Here is a 19,879-nt window from a genome sequence, read left to right on the forward strand (position 1 = left end):
TAAACAGGCTCCGTGCTTCGCACGTACGGAAAACTTCTAGGCTCTAACCGAGACCGCCGGTCGATGAGTAAGATTTTCCGAAGTCGTATCTCTGTGTGAGATAAGTCCCAACCAGGCTCCGTGCTTAGCACGTAAGGAAAACTTCTAGGCTCTAACCGAGACCGCCGGTCGATGAGTAAGATTTTCCCTAAGTTGTATCTCTGTGTGAGATAGTATCTCTGTGTGAGATAAGTGCCTTCTAAGTTGCAGTACTTGAACGTCTGTGTGACTTCACGCTTCTGCAACTGAGTTTGCCTTGTATATACTCTGTAAATATAATTTCCCTTTCGTACCTTCTGCTTCTGGACTCCTGTGCTTCAAAACACCACCGAACAACTTACGTTTGGAGGAGGCTGAACTCCCCCGAAGAAAAGCAAACGAACCTGAAGAAGGAAGAGAATTTACTATGATCTTAGTTCTAGCCTCCACAATAACATTCCCGTTGATGCCATATTTTTAGACTTTGAAAAGGCTTTTCACAAGGTTCCTCACAAACGGCTATTTTTAAAACTGTCGTGTCTTAAACTTGATATGCGCATATATGAATGGATATGTGATTTCTGAAGTAACCGCCAGCAGTTTGTGTATGTTAACAATACCGCCTCTTCCAGGCCTCCGGTACTTTCAGGTGTGCCTCATGGTACTGTCCTTGGTCCCCTGCTCTTTCTAATAAATATAAATGATATCGCTTCAAACATTTCATCTTCCATCCGCCTATTTGCCGATGATTGCATTATTTACCGTCCTATTAACAATCAAGCCGATGCTCATGCCCTCCAAAACTGACGTTTCACACATAGAAACTTGGTGCAAAACATGGTTAATGTCCCTGAATGTGAAAAAAACTTCGTTAATTTCTTTTCATCGGCGACGCACTTACCCAACTCCTTGCTACGTACTTTGCGGTTCCGTTAATTCTCTGATATCAACATGTAAGTGCCTGGGAATTAACATATCGCATGATCTTTCTTGGTCCACCCATATCACTGCCATTACTAATGAAGCTAATCGTGTCCTGTCTTACTTACGACGTAATTTGCCAGTAGCTTCTTCGTCTATTAAAACTCTCGCCTGCATAACGCTGGTTCGTCCCAAGCTGGAATATGCATGCGCAGTTTGGAACCCTCACATTTCTTATCTAACTAAAGCACTTGAATCAGTGCAAAACCGTGCAGCTAGATTCATCCATTCAGACTACTCTTATCATTCTAGTTTGACTGCCATGAAGTCAAGAGCTAACCTGCCTGACCTCGAGCTGCGACGCAAAATCTGCCGACTTATCCTTTTCCACAAGTTTTATAACTTAGTATAGAAGAACTTCTTGTTGGGCAAGTTGGTGCATTGCTTGAAGGAACCAAGTTGCGCTATAAAAAAGACAGCCACAGGAAAAAGCCAAGGAGACAGACAGAGCGCTGGCACATATCTGCTGAGCTGGCACATATCACTTATCCCTTGCAGATCCTTTTATCACTTATCCCTTGCAGATCTAAAACCAGCTCATCACGTGTCCCCTCGCACCAGTCACAGAAAAGCCATTTATCCCCCCCCCCCCCCCCCCCCCCACCACGCACGCACCACTGCGCACATTCATTACTTCGTTTCCCAGACTGCAGTAGACTGGAATGGCCTGCCTGCTGATGCCGCATTCCACACCAGCCCCGTCCATTTTAAAAAAGGCATTGAAAATGTTCTGTTTTAAACCCCATGTCCTTCATTTCATATTAATTTTGTGTATTGTTTCCCCTTATGTAATGCCCATATTCAGGAGGAATTTGAGGTGTACAAGAAATAAATAAATAAATAAATGCTGTAAAAAATTACGAGGAGCTTTAGCGGCTAAAGTGTTGAAAGGCGAAAGCCTGAGAGTTGCATTCTGCTGCGCTATTGTTCACTGCACATTTTGTTGGTGCATTAATTAACTGCCAATTAATGACGCTTAAGCTTCGCCTTAAGGAGTGGAACGCGACAGCGTGTTGTAGCGCTGCCACGGAGTCCAAGGAACGCCGCCACCCGTTCGGCGCGATGCGTTGCCCTTTGAACGCAACGCTTTTTGAGGAAAGCAATTCTCTGTCATCTCGGTGGACACCTGAGCCGCACCGTACAGGAAGGAAGGAAGTGTGAGTGAAAGAAGAAAGAGGGGCCGTAATGAAGAAAATGAAAATTGTATTTGAGGAAAGGAAATTAAGCATTAACTGTCTCACATATCTCAGTAGACACTAGTCGAAAATTGTATTTGAGGAAAGGAAGTTGCGCAGTAACTGTCTCCCATATTTTGGTGGACACCCGTCAAAATCAGCACGCGGCGTCACGACAATTTGGACCAATCTGAAACGCGGACAAATACGCCTTACCCGTTGGCAAATTGGTTTTTGAGGAAATGAAATGTACCTGTCTCTCATATCTCGGTGGACACCTAAACCTCGCCGTAACGGGAAGGGGGGAAGATGGGAGTGAACGAAGACACCGTACTCACTAGACGCACCTTTGTTCATTCCAAACCATCGAATTTTAAGTTACACACCGGGACGTTACCAGTTAAAAAGTTTCTAGAGGGAAGGATTTATTTTTACTGTGGGCATCGAACTGCTTAATTTGTAAACAGCCTGAAACAATAGACCATGTTTTTTTGCATGGCTGGGAAGGGGTTTATTTTTGGGACGTGTTACAAAGGACCATAAAGAAAGAGCTACCACTTGACGCGCACAGAATTCGCTATTTAAGCACTGATAATGAGGATGGGGCACCTTTTGATCTCATAATGCTCTTGGGCCTCCACTGTATATGGCGCTCCAGAATGGCAGGCTACCATTGTGACAAAGACGCACGACCGGCCCGAATTTATTTTCGGGAAAGCATGGTCTGGTTTCTTGCAATCCAAAAAGCAGCTGCGGAGCCTCCCGAGTGGCTCTCAAGAGTAGAGCCGTTGTGTATGTTGCGGGAATTTTAAGCTGACGAAGCCAGTCTCCTGCTGGCTGCCCAAGACAGTGTCGTATGTATATAGCGTTATGTGTATTTTGTTGTGCAATGCCATGCGCCAAAGTCAGGCAATAAAGAAAAAAAGCTGGCATGGCGCAGTGGATTCTACTTCCGGCCACCGAGCGTGACGGACGTGTGTATCATGGGCTCCCAAGGAGCGGATTCAGCGGCCCAGCCGGGCCGCGGTATCAGGAGTACGATCAAACCGAACGAGGACTACCAGCTGATTTTGCCGCATTTGCCAACAGGTTCGAGCGTTTTGCATACTGTTTTTTTGCATGGCGACGTCCAAGCCAGGCCATACCGTGTTGAAAACTTTCGTGACGCTCTTGAGCATCTGTCATTGCTGCCGGAAGTGGTTGCCCTCGGGGCATATCAGATGAATCATGTTTGGGCCGTGACATTATGCAATGAAGAAGGAAATAACAAAATGCTACAGGCGGAGGCGTTCAACGTCAAGGACCACCGCTGTGTGGTCATTGACCCACGCAACCAGGGCGTCAGGCTGAAGCTGATCTGGCTGCTACACGGCGTGCAAGACGACGACGTGAAGGCAGCTCTGGCGGCTTTTGGAAAAGTGACCGACATAACTCGAGACAAGTGGAGAGTCAAAGGCTGCGTCGACAAGTCGTCCACTACGCGCTCAGTGGCATTGAAGCTGAAGGTGGGCGTCACCATCGAGGACTTACCGCACCAGTTGCGTGTTGGAGAGGACGTCGCACTCGTCCACGTTCCTGGCAGAGCTCCGCTCTGCCTCCGGTGCCGCGGCACCGGACACATACGTCGGGAGTGCCGTGTGCCACGTTGCGGGCTCTGTCGTCGCTTCGGCCATGACGACGCCCAGTGCGTGCGAACATATGCTACCGTGGCTGGTCCTGGTCGTAGGGATACTACAGAGGAGCATATTATGGACGAAGTCGACGCGGTAGAGGCGACCCGTGAGAGTCCGAAAGAAGCAGTACCGAAAAGCATAGCCTCAGAAAAAGCAGTGCTTCCCACGGAACATGAGGCTGCCAACTCAGCAGAACCATCTGTGCCTGCCACCAGAACTGAGGCGGAGGCGGGAAAAGCAGATGATGCTTCGGTAGGTGCACCTGAGACGGTTTTGGAACCGACCGACGAGAAGGACATTGACACGGAGATGCCCGCGGCGTCAACTTTGCCAGCGAAGAGGACGCACGACGAAGCTGATGACAAGGCGACGAACTACGACGGGACGGACCATGAGGAGCCTCTTCCCAAAGCGCCTCCTGTTCGACGTGCGGCCTACAAGCCCAAGCCGAACGTCCCTCCTGATCGTAGGACTACGTCGGGTGTCCCTCCGCCTTATCGGAGGTGCCTTGCAGGGTCTTCGTGTTGGTAACCCGGTCTTCGATCGGGTTCAGTGCTGAGACCGCCGTATTTTGCAAGTTGGAAGGATTTTTGATGAGGTGAGCTGCAAACCGATGTCACTTTGAGAGCGGCGAATCCCAACCATTTAGATGGCGCCTCAACTAACATCTAGCTTGCGTATTGCCACACTGAACGTGAGAGGTCTTTCTGCGCGAAGAAGGCAAAATCAGCTTAAACGTCTCTTGTTCGAAAACGAAATCGATTTTTTGGCTGTTCAAGAGACAAAAATTGAAAGCGAAGAGTTGACAGATGCGATGGCAGAAATTTACCGTGCACAGTTCAGTGTTTGCGTGTGCCATGCAGAAGTAAGTCGGGAGGGTGTCTGATCTTAACTCGAAACGGCAAAGTCGCCGTGGAAACTGTATTTTCCTGTGAAAGTGGCCGGATTGTAGCATGCGATTTTTACTTTTCTGGTGTAGAGTGGAGAGCTGTGTGTGTATATGCACCTAATAGAATTCCCGAACGAGATGCCTTTTTTCGCCGTGTTCAACCTTTCCTGCTGACAGAAAAGCGTGTACTATTGCTAGGAGATTTCAACTGCGTGTGTAGACCTGAAGATAGAATAAGCAACAAAACCCTGCAGGACACGAGTGCTGAGCTGCTGTCTGAGATGATTAATGAAGCAGAATTGGAAGACATTGGCATTATAATGCAAGGTTCAGAAAAGCACAGTACACGCATTTCCAAGGCGTTAGTCACGCAAGGCTGGACAGAATTTATGTTCCTTCTGAGGTTGTGCCCTTGTGTTCCCAGTACCAGACTGTGCACGTCAGCTTCAGTGATCATTCTTTAGTCGTGATCGCACTTGGGGAGAGGAAAAGGACTGTCAAGTTTAGTTAGGAATTATGGAAATTTAATGACTCATTGTTGGAGTATGAGGAGTTTAGCAAGAAATTAAAAGACTCAGTCAAAAGCTTGTTAGAAAAAGAGACAGACTTTATAGAAACATGGGAACAATTTAAATGCGACGTGAAAGTGGCCGCTATAGAAAGAGCATGTGTTTTAAAGCGTAAAAAAAAACAGCAAGAAAAGGAACTTCGTACCGAGCTTGATTTCATGCTCAGCATGGAAGGCGTCAAGCCGGAGTTGTACAGACAAGAAATAAAAGAGACCAAAACTAAGCTTGAACTAATAGATGAAACGAAATATCGAGGTGCTGTGATAAGGGCGCGCAGCGAAAGATTTTGGCTTGGGGAGACGCCCACAAAAAGGACGCTCAGCGACGAAAAACAGTATGCAGTTTCGAAAGAGATAAAGGAAATTTGTTATCGCAATGACGTAACTTCCGAATCTGAGGTGATTGAAAGGGCGTTTCTGGAATATTACCAAAACTTGTTCAGCCTTAAAACGCCTGATGTTGAACATTACAAAACTGCATTCCTGTCGCTAATGCCAAGAGTCAAGGAGGACCTGGCGCAGGTACTTGAGGAGCCCATAACGGCAGCAGAAATCGAAGCTGCAATACAGCAGCTGAGCTTAAACAAGTCGCCTGGGCCGGACGGACTCGGTGCCGCACTTTACAAGGCTTTGAAAACAGAAATGGCAATAGCATTACAGCGCGTAATAAGCGAGTGTTACAAAAGAAAGTTAACTCCACCGTCTTTTCGAACTTCCCACGTGGTGTTGATCCCAAAATCGGACGACCCGAGTAGGTTGCAGTCAGTTGAGTGTTACCGCCCAATAAGCTTAACTAACGTAGACTACAAAATATATATGAAAGTGCTAGCCGGACGACTCCAAACAGTAATTAAAACCCTTGTTGGCCCACACCAGACCTGCGGCATAAAAGACAGATCCATTCTTACTAACATACACGTAGCTAGAAGTGTCCTTGAATGCTGTGATGCAACGGAGGGTCGTGTCGCCATGATGCAACTGGACCTGCATAAGGCGTTTGATAAAGTTGTGCATGAAATTTTGTTCGTGCTTTTGGAACATGTGAATGTAGGATGTATCATCACTGATGGCGTGAAAATGGTTTATGATAACCGCCTGAGTAATAGTATTCCTGTCTTGTCGTCAGTGAGGCAGGGTTGCCCTCTTTCTCCACTGCTTTTTGCACTTTACCTGGAGCCCTTTTGTTTAAAGCTGTTAACTACGCAAAACATTCGAGGTTACGCCTTTTGTCATAATGAAGTGAAGGTATTGGCATATGCAGATGATATAGCAGTGTTCTGCAGAGACCAGGAAAGCGTGCAAGAAGTGGTGAGAGAAGCCTTAAATTTTTGTGATGCAAGTGGCTGTGCGATAAGCTGGCAGAAATGTTTTGGTTTTTGGCATGAAAAGTGGCAGGCCACGCCAGACGTTTCTGTCGAATGAAGTGGGTAGACACGCCAGGAAAGTACCTCGGCGTGCCGCTAACCAACTACAGAGAAAGCAAAGAATATTGGGCCCATGAAACCGAACGAGTCAAAGCTCAGACAAGCAAATGGGGCGGTCACAACTTTTCCATGTTCGCAAGAGCTACGGTGTGCAACATGTTTTTAGTAGCGAGGATTTTTTACGTTCTGCAAGCGTTAACTTTGCCAAGGACTTCAGTGCAAAGGTTGCACAGAGTGTTTGCAACATTTATTTGGGGTCAACATGGGAACGTACCAGCCGATGCAATCTGTTCCACAAGGTGCGGAACGGGGGGCTAGGGTTATCAAATTTATTCCTGAGACAGATAGTCACTAGATTATTTTTCTTGCGTCAAGATAATGATTTTCTGCGAACTGTTATACAAGTGCGGTTGTCAGAATCACTGCCTGATTATGTTGTATCATCCATGTCTGCAGGGCGGAGTGGGTTAAGTGCTTTTTTGCAAGAAGTTGTTGCAGCAGTCCGTATTCTTCGGTCAAAATTTTCCGATGAGTATCTAACCATTGTAACTAGGAAAAAGATGTACAAGGACCTGCTTGATGTGTTTTTGCCAGTGCCTTTTTATCGCAGTGCTTATCTTCTGGGTCCCGAAATGGATGTGCTAAAAAGAGTCAAAAGAATGCCGGTGAAGCCTTCAGTGCGTTCTTTCTTTTTTCAATTGCATACTGGAACCCTCCCAGTGAAGCCATGGTTGCAAAGCAAAGGCCTTTTTGTACCTTGGTCAGTAGAGTGTCTTATTTGCAAAGAAGTGGAAACTATAGAACATATCTTTCTCGACTGTCATGACGCTGTTTTTCTTTGGGATGTGTTGAAGCGCACGCTGAAAAAAAGATTTCCCCCCGACTCCTTTTGGAATACGCTTCCTACCATGTGCAGAGCCAGGTGAAGTGCCTTGCGACCTGCTAATGTTGCTCTGCATGCACAGCCTATGGCGTAAGCGAATGGATGTCAGGCATGAACATGTTGTTGTGAATCCGGCTCATCAGTATTTCATTGAGAGCATCGTGTATACTCAGGAAGTTTTCGGACAGCAAGCTCCTCAGCCTGAGTGGCTGCCTGTCCTCGACCAACTAAAATCATTTAACCCATTTTATCATCGTGCACTAGCTAGAAACTGACCAGTGCTTTTATTGTCATGTCATTGTATTTTTGGGTTTTGTTTTTTCCGGCCAAGTCGGTAATAAAGAAAAAAAAAGCTGGCATGGCGCAGTGGTAGCGTGCTTGACTCGCACTCCGGAGACCGGGGTTCGATCCCCAAGCTCGGCCAATTTCTTACTCGGTTTTATTTATTTATGTGGTCTGACTACAAAGGTTAATTCGACTAATTGGTTGAGTAAGCAATTAACTAAACTCAGTCAAACTTTCTTGGAGCATCACTATACGATCCCTTTAATTGGTTGCATGGTTAGTAGCCAAAGTACAATTGGCCCCGTTTGAAATTCGCACACTGTGACGTCACGACCGTTTTGACCAACTGAAAAGCGTGACATTTCTGTCGACAGCTCCTGCTTACAACGATGAGGCATTAAAGGTTTCCGCCTTAATAAATGTTTTACACCAAAGCTACCAGCGCTGTGGCAGCGCCCATATCGTATGTCTGCCACCGAGCGCCAGACCCCTGAAGAGCAAGTCGGCCATGCTTCAAGATCTGAAGTTGACCACATGTTTCAAAACGACGTCATTCAGCCTTAAAGCAGCCCATCGGCATCGCCGGTTGTGCTTGTGAAAAAGAAAGATGACTCCATACGCTTCCGTGTAAATTACCGCCCCCTTAATAAGATCACGTGCAAGGACGTCTAGCCCCTCGCACGCATAAACGACGGTCTGGTCTGCTTGCAAGGGGCGCAGCTCATTTCTTCCCTCGATTCACGTTCTGGGTACTAGTAGGTCCGCATAGAAGCAGCTGATTGAAACAAAACGGCTTTTGTGACCCTCGACGCCTTGTACAAATTTACTGTGACGCTTTTCGGCCTTTGCAGTGCCCCTGCGACCTTCGATGGAGTGATGGGTACCATTTCGTTTGGATTAAGCGGAAGATCTGCCTACGCTACCTTGACGACATTGTAGTCTTCCCACCAACTTTGACATTCATCTCTCGCGCATGAAGCACATCTTGACCTGCCTCTCTGACGCCAGCCTGCAGCTCAACTTGAAAAAATGCCGTTTTGGTGCGCGTCAACTGACTAATTCGGCCCCTTGTCTCCAAGGAAGAAGTCTCCTCATCGTTCTGCTGGAGAGTTGCAGCCGCTTCCTTGCCCACTACGCCATTTCGACCGCATCGGCATTCATTTCCACGGCCTGCCTCGGTACACTACGGCCGCCAACCTTTGGCCTATCGTTGCGGTTTATCGTCCGTCGACATATGCAGAAACCGCCGCACTTCCGGCCGCCGCAGGACAGACGTTGCGTCTTTACTTTTGCAGCGTTTCGTCTTTCGTCACGATGCACCTCATGAAATGCTTAGTGACCAAGGCCACGCCTTTTTGTTCGACGTAGCCAAAGCCGTGGTCCGCCAGTGCTACATAATTCATTGAACCATCTGCCCTATTATCCGCAGACCAACAGCCCCATCAAGAGATTTAACCACACCCTCGGCGACATGCTCTCCATCGAACCACTTTAATATTGAGACCTCGTCCTTCCTTATGTGGCTTATACATACAATACCACTCGGCAGTCCACCGATGGCTTTTCGTTTTTCTTTCTGGTTTGATTTATTGGGGTTTAACGTCCCAAATCGGCTCAGGCTATGAGAGACGCCGCATTGAAGGGCTCCGCAAATTTCTACCACCTGGGGTTCTTTATCGTGCATTGACATAGCACAGTACACGAGCCTCTAGAATTTCGCCTTCATCGAAATTCGACCAGTATCGAACCCTCGTCTGTCGGGCCAGCAGCCGAGCGCTGTAACCACTGCACCACCGCGGCGGGCCTTTTTTCTTCTTTCGAATTTACGGCCGTCATACGTCTATTACAAATGATACCAATCTGGCTTACCAACCTGACGTCTCTCATTATAATCCTGTTTCCGAAGCCGTACAACACGCACAAGCCTGTTGCCAACTCCCGCATAATCAACACTGAGAACCACTATCACCAGAAATCCAGCCATGAGAACGCTACCGACCACACTTCTGTCCTGGCACCCTTGTGTGGCTCTCGATGCCGTCAAAAAGGCATGGGCTGTCTTTGAAATTTCTCGCCAAGCATTACGGCCCGTTGTGCGTCCTGGCGCGCATATCTCCTTTTAATTAAATCGTCGAATCCCTCACGCCGTCTCCCAATCTCCGCCGCCCCAGCCGCGAGACAGTGCATGCCCACAGCGTTCAGCCATAGAACCCCAGTCTTTCAAAAGATTCATCACGACGTTGAGGTGATGGAAGAATTTTTTGTAAATATTTCTCTTATGCTTGCACAAAGAAAAATATCCTCATACAGGTGCACTTCTTCAGTTATCATACACTTGCGCTTCCCGAAAAAGGAAATTAGGAATGGTTGCTTCATGTTGCACACGAAAGCACACCCCTCACTGGTCTTACCATCAATTCCATGTTTTTGTTGCTTACCGCGGATAGCTGGGTGCCATTCTTGTCTTTGTCTCGCTTGAACGCGGCGAATGCCACTTCCATTGCGGGCACATCGGGGAACAGGTTGGTGTCGCCAGTACGCAAGCAGCCGAGTACGCGCTTCTCGAATACAGGCTTGACCACGTCGCTCAGCCACGAGGACACGATGTTCCCGCGATGGTCCACCTGGGAAAAGGAGGAAAATGCGTTGTAGCAGACCTGTAGAAAGCTACGCGCCTCCAAACGGTGACACGTGAGCCGCTGAAACAAGATGAGGTTCTCATATGAGGAGCACATAGAAAGGCTCGTTTACAGGAGTGGAAAAAATAAAAAATAAAGTAAAATGGCACTCCGAAGGCCGATAGAGAAAAGAGAAAAACACACACACAGGCGAGACGAATACACAGGATACACTCAAAAATGTGTTGCTGTTGTAGAATTTTTAGAATTTTGTAGTAGGAGATATGTGGGGAAATGCATAGAAGCCCACAAATGAACTTAAAGACAGTGCCATGGTGTTAGAAAGTGTACCAAAAAAACGAATTTCATTTCGGGCAACAGCGCTTAGCAACAAAATGACAACACTATTAGAAAAACTACAAATGGCAGGCGAAATCATAGAGGAGCACAAATATATCCAAATACAGCACAAGGGTGCGGAAAAATGTCCAAAAGAATGGAGTTCTACCTAAACGCCGCCATCAGCCACAACAAAACGATATTAGTGGGATGAATACACATCAGAGACGAGCGTAGGTGGTTCGGTAAGCAAGCGCTTCATTTTGTCGCTCTGATGGAGAACGTTGTGATGCTTTCTGAGAATAGCATTAACATTCGGTGCTGATGGAGAGTAGGTTAATATCAGATTAGTTAGGAAGTTTGTCTGCGCAGTATTGCTGTTGTTTAGGATTGTGCGATGGGCTTGTGCTGCAGCTTTTTCCAAGGCATTGTCGATGATAGGTTCTGGGTACAGCTGTCTGACCAAATTCTTGCAGAGTGACTCAGTTAGAAGCGAAGTCCCCTTCACGGGAGCAGATGCGTTTAAATCTTAGAGCCTGGCTGCATAATATTCCATTCTTGCAATGTTTTACGCGGCTCATTTCAAAATGCAAGTATTGGTGCCTGTCCGTTGGCTTCCTAAACACGGAGGTAACAAGCTGGTTTTGCGACATCTGAAGTTTTATTACCCAGAAAGCTGATCGCAGAGCTTGAGTAGGTAGGAGAAAAACAGATATTCCTGTGAGCATTATTGAAGTCAGCGATGAACTTGAGTAGCTCTCTTTTTCCATGGCACGATAGAAAAACAAGAGAACTTCTTGCGGGGCAAGTTGGCAATTCATTGTAAAGTAAAGGTCCCAAAAACCACACACACAAGACAAGAGAATGGAACAGAGCGCCTTTTACTCACAACTAGTTTATTGTGCAGAACTCAGATACATATATACACCTAGCCAGCGCCTGCGCAAAGAACACATTCGCCCATCAATGTCTACATGATAACGAACGCTCAAAAAACGTTTTTTTTTTTGCGCCTGATGCAGAGATACAGATGTTTCGCTGTCACACAAGCTGTCTTTCTTACTGATATAGAACGTTTGAATCGGTTCTCTGGCTTCGATATTGCTGCTTCTGGCAAGGATCCGCACGGATGAGAAGCATGGCTCACAAGAGCGTGAAGGGCAGGATCTGATATGTTTCGACAAATTTGCGCTCTGTTTCGTTCTTTTGTTTTGTGTGTGTGTGTGTGTGTGTGTGTGTGTGTGTGTGTGTGTGTGTGTGTGTGTGTGTGTGTGTGTGTGTGTGTGTGTGTGTGTGTGTGTGTGTGTGTGTGTGTGTGTGTGTGTGTGTGTGTGTGTGTGTGTGTGTGTGTGTGTGTGTGTGTGTGTGTGTGTGTGTGTGTGTGTGTGTGTGTGTGTGTGTGTGTGTGTGTGTGTGTGTGTGTGTGTGTGTGTGTGTGTGTGTGTGTGTGTGTGTGTGTGTGTGTGTGTGTGTGTGTGTGTGTGTGTGTGTGTGTGTGTGTGTGTGTGTGTGTGTGTGTGTGTGTGTGTGTGTGTGTGTGTGTGTGTGTGTGTGTGTGTGTGTGTGTGTGTGTGTGTGTGTGTGTGTGTGTGTGTGTGTGTGTGTGTGTGTGTGTGTGTGTGTGTGTGTGTGTGTGTGTGTGTGTGTGTGTGTGTGTGTGTGTGTGTGTGTGTGTGTGTGTGTGTGTGTGTGTGTGTGTGTGTGTGTGTGTGTGTGTGTGTGTGTGTGTGTGTGTGTGTGTGTGTGTGTGTGTGTGTGTGTGTGTGTGTGTGTGTGTGTGTGTGTGTGTGTGTGTGTGTGTGTGTGTGTGTGTGTGTGTGTGTGTGTGTGTGTGTGTGTGTGTGTGTGTGTGTGTGTGTGTGTGTGTGTGTGTGTGTGTGTGTGTGTGTGTGTGTGTGTGTGTGTGTGTGTGTGTGTGTGTGTGTGTGTGTGTGTGTGTGTGTGTGTGTGTGTGTGTGTGTGTGTGTGTGTGTGTGTGTGTGTGTGTGTGTGTGTGTGTGTGTGTGTGTGTGTGTGTGTGTGTGTGTGTGTGTGTGTGTGTGTGTGTGTGTGTGTGTGTGTGTGTGTGTGTGTGTGTGTGTGTGTGTGTGTGTGTGTGTGTGTGTGTGTGTGTGTGTGTGTGTGTGTGTGTGTGTGTGTGTGTGTGTGTGTGTGTGTGTGTGTGTGTGTGTGTGTGTGTGTGTGTGTGTGTGTGTGTGTGTGTGTGTGTGTGTGTGTGTGTGTGTGTGTGTGTGTGTGTGTGTGTGTGTGTGTGTGTGTGTGTGTGTGTGTGTGTGTGTGTGTGTGTGTGTGTGTGTGTGTGTGTGTGTGTGTGTGTGTGTGTGTGTGTGTGTGTGTGTGTGTGTGTGTGTGTGTGTGTGTGTGTGTGTGTGTGTGTGTGTGTGTGTGTGGTTTTTGGCACCTTTACTTGACAACAATATAAGAACCACGTCATCTATAAACCTGCTATAAAAAAGGGGTCTGAAGAGGTAGCCCTGTAGGTGTTCCGTTTCGAGAATGCCCGTAAATATACTGGCCAAATTAGGACCTACTTTTCAGCCCATTGATGTGCCACTAATTTGCACATAGTGGTCGCCATCAAATTCAAAGTTATTCATTTTAAGCACCAAATGCAGCAGTGTTTCAAGGGTCGCGCCGTCAACTAGTCTTTCAACTTGGGAACCTCTGTAAGTGTTAACGACTGCCCAGATCCCATCCGAGTGGGGTATGTTGGTGTATAAGGACACGACATCGAGGGTAACGAGTGTGCTGCATTCTGGAATGAACAGATCAGTTATGTCAGAAAGAATATGAGCTGTGTCTCGAACAAACGAAGGAAAAGTTGGTTGCATGTTTGTGACTAAGCTGTCGAGAAAACTGGCAATCTTTTCTGACGTGGTTTCTATTCCGGAAATAATTAGTCGTCCTGGGTTATTTTCCTTATGTATTTTTGGCAGAAGGTAGAACCTACCGAGGATGAAGGACGATGGAAGCAAAGACTTGGGGATGCTATCAATTATTTTGTTCTTTACGAGGTCTTCTAGAGTGGTTAGACTACGTGTTTTAAATGTGAAGTTTGGCCAGAAGCTACAAGTTTTTAGAAACATTTCTTGCTTAGTTGCCGCTCTGCCTAATTCTTCTAGTCTCGGGTACTCATAACGAAAATAGGACCACCTTTGCTTGTGGGCTCTATAACTATGTCGCAACGTGTGGAGACACATAGGGCAGCCGCAACCTGTGCTTCCTCTTTTTGCTATCTTCTGGAGTCGCGGGGGGCCACACAGACGCGGCCAGATGCGCTAGAGACGAGCATAAATTGGCGGACACTTCCCTTTTGTTGACATCTCACAACCACGCTTTTTTTCTTCTTTTTTTCTCTCGACTTAGCCGCGTGCCCGCCCAGCCCGCCTCCCTCTTTCACGCGGCACCTTTACTCCATTGTTTGGAGTCTGCGCTGTGGTGGCTTTCCGCTTTAGTTTTTCCTTGCTTTTCATTTTTTTCACTTAAGCGTCCTTTCTTTCAAGCCCTATATGTGCCAAATTCAATGCTCTAAAAAGACGTGTCCATGCACGGTATCATCACTCTTGAGACAGATCAGTCCCTGGTCGAAACGCTGAGTAAATCTGTTAAGTTTTTTAATGTGACTTCCCGAACTTACTATATTTTTAATCAGTGACCTTAGAGAATGTGGGGCTCTTTATACATGAGGGAAGCCAAGAGGCACAGAAACCTAGGAACACAGGGGATCTTTTATTGATTTGTGGTGTTGATTAATGTAGAATATTTCTCAATGTTTTTATCGCTCTAAGATAACTGATTGTAAAAGTAGATGATGATTTACTTGAAAAAGTGTCTTACTAAAGTGACCCTGAATGCCTATGCATCACATATGAACAGAAATTTCGAGAGCTGTATTGCACGTCTCAACGCATCAAGATTCATGCGCGAAAAAATGTAATCATTCTTCTATCACTCGCTACGATATGCAGAAGGGATGAGTGATTACAATCGCAGAAAAAGTGACAGCTGACGAACTCTTTTCATTGCGTCGCGTGCTTTTGCTTTGAGTCATAAATTGCGTGATTGCAGCAAACGGAAGCTCTGATGATCTGATCTCTCCTCTTCACGGTTGTACTCCGATGGTGGTGCACTGCGGTAGGAAACACGCTCAATTCGTGATTTGCGGAGACCATCAGAAGCACAGTTCGCCCCCAACTGAAGGCGACCGCACAGTTTTTTGAATTCCTACCTCATATTTCGGTATACTGCTTTCTCGCGAGACATCACCACCGTCAGCCTGATTACGCCCACAGCAGGACAAAGCCCTCTCCCATATCTTTCCAATCACCATGTCCAATGCCACACCTTGCCTCCGCAAACTTCTCAGTCTCATCCACCAGCCTGACTTCCGGTCGCCATCTGCAACACTGGCCTTCTCTTGTAATCCAATCTGTTACCCTTAAGGAACAAGCCGCCGCGGTGGTTTAGTGGTTACGGCGCTCGGCTGCTGACCCGAACAACGTGGATTCGACCCGGCCGGGGCGGTCGAATTTCGATCTAGACGAAATTCAAGCAGCCCTGTACTGCGCGATGTCATTGCACCCTAAAGAACCCCAGGTGTCCCAAATTTCTCCGGAGCCCTTCACTACGGCGTCCCTTATAACGCTAGTCGCTTTCGGACATTGAATCCGCATGAACCATAAACCTTAAGGACCATCGGTAACATTTCCTTCGTATTTCCTTCGCAGTTGGCATGTTAGCTGGCCTTCGGTCTGCACCGTCTCAAATCCGTTCGTGTTTTTTATAGATATTTGCTTCCTCCGCTTGGCGGCGAAGTTCAGCGCAGATTAAGACACGGCAAGCTTCACCATCGACACACCGACATTTCAAGCCGATCGCGGCACCTAAGGCAATCTTTTGTGACGATAATTGGGCGGCATCACGTGCAAGCAGTCGATGTCATCAAACAGCTGGAGCTTAAATAGCCTGCCACCACCACCGTTTCTCGGTGAGCACGTCAGCTGGCCTTCGGTCAGCACCGTCTGAAATCCGTTGATGCTTTTTATACAGGTCAGTAAATCTTCGTGTACCTTTAAGTCTAGCAATCCTTACTTGCTCCAGCTGACATGCTCTGAGTGTATATGCACAATGTGTACCGTCGCCTCCAACTTCGTTTTTTCAATGCTAATATTTTGTGGTGATGTCGAGCCTAACCTGGGCCCGTCAACTGAGCGACTACTGGGCGAACTTCTAGAGGGAAGAGAAACAAATAAAAAAACAGGCTAGACGACACTGAATCGCGGCTTAAAACGTATGAAGACTCGGCTTTAGCTATTTCCAAAGTATGTTCTATAACTCGTAGCCTAGAGAGGAAGGTTCAGGTCTTCCAACATAAGCTTACCGATTTCGAGGACCACAGCAGGCGTAATAATCTTATGGTGTTCGGTGTAAGGGGAAAGGAAAATGAGACGCATGAAGATCTCAAGGAATCCGTCCTCAAGGACGTCTTCACAGAAATTTTAGGTGCACACGTCAAGTGCGTAGAATTGGACGGAAACAAGCCGACAAAGTACGACTGGTAATCACCGTGAGAAATTCACCGTTCTACGATCTCCGTGATAAAATGAATATTCTAAAGAACTGCTTTAAGCTAAAGAATGGAAACGAGTGTGTCTCTGAGGATTTTTCCGCCGCCACAAGAATGAAAAAAAGCAACTATGGGACAGTGCCGCTTCTAACAAAAAGAAATGCCAAAAACTCAAGCTCATATACGACAAGCTTAAGATAGACAACGACATGTTCGAATGGGACGAGGAACGAAAGATCTGGGTTCCAGTTAGCCGGAAAGATAAACAAAGTACATGAACCGTAGCCCCCGAGGATAGGTCGTTTGTGTGTATTCAGCTAAATGCGCGAAGCATCGTTAATAAAACAGTTGACCTAGAAAGTATCGTGCTCACACAGGCCACATATCCTATGCCTAACAGAAACCTGGCTGCACATGGATATCGAGAGCGCTAAAACGGTACCCGTAGGCTACCGAATGCTTCGCAAAGATTGGAATTCTCGGGGTGGTGGCGTAGCAATTATTTTCCGAGAGTCAATGCATATAACCAATCTGCCCGACATACCCGATATATATCGAATGCATATTGCTAAAGGTTTCTTTAGCTGAACTTACGTTGATTGTAGGTACATTCTACCGGCCGCCGAATAACAACAGCACATTTTTTGAAGTAGTGAATGAATTCTTATGCTCTAGTAACATTGCTACTTGCAACACAGTACATGCTGGAGATTATAATATGCCTTCTATCAAGTGTGACAGTGAATTCCCTGAACCACTATCTGCCATTGCTGAGCCATTTCTAGATTTAATCTTTTTTCACAACTTTACTCAATTAGTGAAGGAACCCACCAGCATACAAAAACACGATAAATGAATTTTAGATCTTTTCCTCGTGAGCAGCAGCCTGCGTTGCCGAAATCCGGTTACGCATGTCTACGATGGCATATCTGACCATAAGATGGTATCGCTGAATTTCCCATGCGCTCCTGCTACTAAGAAAAACGAAGACATACGCGTAGTCTCGTAATTCGCACGTGCCAAAGACGCTACTATCTGAGATTTGTTGGACAGTTCGTTCTCAGATTTTGTTGCATTAAGTGAATCTAACGATTGCTCTGTCGATGCACTGTGGTGTTTTTTCAAGAGTCTTGTGACGAAGTTCGTGAGTGATTTTGTGCCGCTGTGAAGAAACGAGTACGAAATGCTAGTCCTTGGATGACTAAAGAAGTTATTCAGCTAGAGCGAAAAACAAAAAAAAAGTTAAGATAGTCATGCCGGCTTTCTCCCTCAGCGGCCAACAAAAATAAGCTCTCTGTGCTACGTACGCAGGTAAAATAATACATAAAAAAGAACGAGGACTACTATTTGAACGTTACCATGAACAGCTTTCTGCTCACCGCGCCAGAAAAGTTCTATCGGCATTTGTCTCCTAAAACGAAAATAACAGATAAATTATGTATAAATGGCGAAACAATAACGCCACAACCGGAAGTGGCATCAGCTTTTAATCAATTTTTCAGTTCAGTATTCACAAACGATGATGGTAAGAAACCACATTTTGACTTAGTGTTACATTGTCTGCCAATTAATAATGTTATTTTTTCTGAAGAGGGCCTTCTGTCGTTACTGCTGAATATCGACAGCAAAAAGCCAACAGGGGCTGATGGTATACCCAATGCTGTCCTTGTTAGGTATGCCGAGAGATGCAGTAAATATATGCGCATTATGTTCAATCTTTCTTTGACTAAAGCAGAACTTCCTTTTGATTGGAAATGCAATAAAATCGTGTCCATGCCCAAAGGAGATAATTGATCATTACTTTTGTCTTATAGGCCGATATCATTATTGTGTACTTGTTCCAAGGTTCTTGAGCACATTATTTTTAATCATATCTCGACATTTGTTGAGCATAATAATTTAATCGACAACAGGAAACATGGGTTCCGAAAAGGACTCTCCACAGTAACAGCACTCCTGGAGCTAGCTCACGATTTCCCAACAGCCAGTGACATTGAAAGCCAAATCGGCATTATATTTCTTGATTTTGAAAAGGCCTTCGATCGCGTCTCACACTCCAAATTTCTTTCAAAACTAGAACCACTGTTGGGAAACAATTCTCTTCTTGCATGGATCGAAGCTTACCTATGTGGCCGATGCCAATGCGTAAAAATAGATCACGTACGTGTGTCCTGCTCCTGCGCCTGTCAAGTCGGGTATACCGCAGGGATCTGTTCTCGGGCCCTTATTCTTTTTAATATTTATTAACGACATAGTTCATGCCCTACCCGTTAAAATCAAGCTATACGCGGATGACTGCATAATCTATCATGAAATTCACAATTCCAGCGATGAGTCTCTACTTAATAGCGCCTTAGCAAGGATTGCAACCTGGTGCTCAAATTGGCAGATGTCAATAAAGACAAAAAAATGTTTTTCATATAATAAATTTTCATATTCTATAGTCAGAGCACTCTCGCAGTGGTAAACAACTATAAATACCTAGGCATAACCATAACATCGGATCTAAGGTGAAATGAAAATAGATTGAATATTGTGAAGAGGGCAATGCGGAAATTAGAGCCATGCGGAATTTAAGAACTCTGCGACAATGTACAAACAAAGTTAAACTAATAGCCTACAAAACCTTAGTTCGACCAGTAATAGAATATGGATCAACTGTTTGAGACTCGCACACTCGTGGCAACATAGACAAGCTGCAACTCTGCAAAAGAAAGAAACTAGGTTTATATACCGATCATATAGCTGGCATACTTCCGCGAGTGCTCTAGTAGAAAAGGCGGGTTTAGACAAGTTACAAACACGGAGTCAGTATGATCGATTAAAATACATGCGCTTGCTGTTTCATGATAAACTAGGTTTCCCAAAACACGAGTATATAGAGCCTGTACACAGACGAACCACCCGATCGCATCATAGCAAAAAACTTAAAAGATTATTCCTGTTACACTCAATCCTTCGCTAACTCTTTTTTTCCGAAAGCGGTTCGTGAGTGGAACCGGCTTTCGGCCAGCATTGTAGAATGCCCTTCTACTGAAGCATTTACAAATGCTCTAAAATTGTAACTTACGATTACGGAGTGTTCTTGCGATTGCTTTGTGTTTTTGCATGCAACTTTGAAACATCTATTTTTGCACGTGAGTGCATCTCATTGGTTGTGAAAGCAGCTTGTGCTTTGATTTGTTTTGCGCCTGTCACTTATGTTTTTTTTTTCTGATCTCCCGCCCCTGCTTACAGCCTCACTTAAAAGGCTAGCAGTACTGTGTAAATAAATAAATAAAAATTACATGCTGCTCAATGTCATTTCATCCTCGACTTCGACTAGGATGTCATTAACCCACGCTTGATCCCTAACCCACTCTGCCTCTTCCGGTCCCTTGATGTTACACCTATCGTTTTAATTTACATAGCTCGCTGCGTTTCCCTCAAATTAAGTTGAACCCTTTTCTTCCGCCTCAAC

General features: G+C 45.9%; 1 protein-coding gene across 2 annotated transcripts in view; it reads right to left on the reverse strand.

Annotated features, from left to right (window-relative positions):
* The window catches only part of LOC149334468 (endothelin-converting enzyme 1-like), a 369,834-nt gene that overhangs the window by 16,577 nt on the left and 333,378 nt on the right, over positions 1–19,879 (reverse strand). For both annotated transcript variants that reach the window (XM_089555143.1, XM_089555142.1), the window contains exon 7: positions 10,335–10,520. In XM_089555143.1, the coding sequence (XP_089411269.1) occupies positions 10,335–10,520 (186 nt within the window). The remainder of the gene's footprint in view (positions 1–10,334; positions 10,521–19,879) is intronic.

This window comes from Amblyomma mixtum, chromosome 8 (assembly GCF_055824585.1).
Source record: "Amblyomma mixtum isolate Tamu chromosome 8, ASM5582458v1, whole genome shotgun sequence".
In the NCBI taxonomy this organism is placed as follows: domain Eukaryota; kingdom Metazoa; phylum Arthropoda; class Arachnida; order Ixodida; family Ixodidae; genus Amblyomma; species Amblyomma mixtum.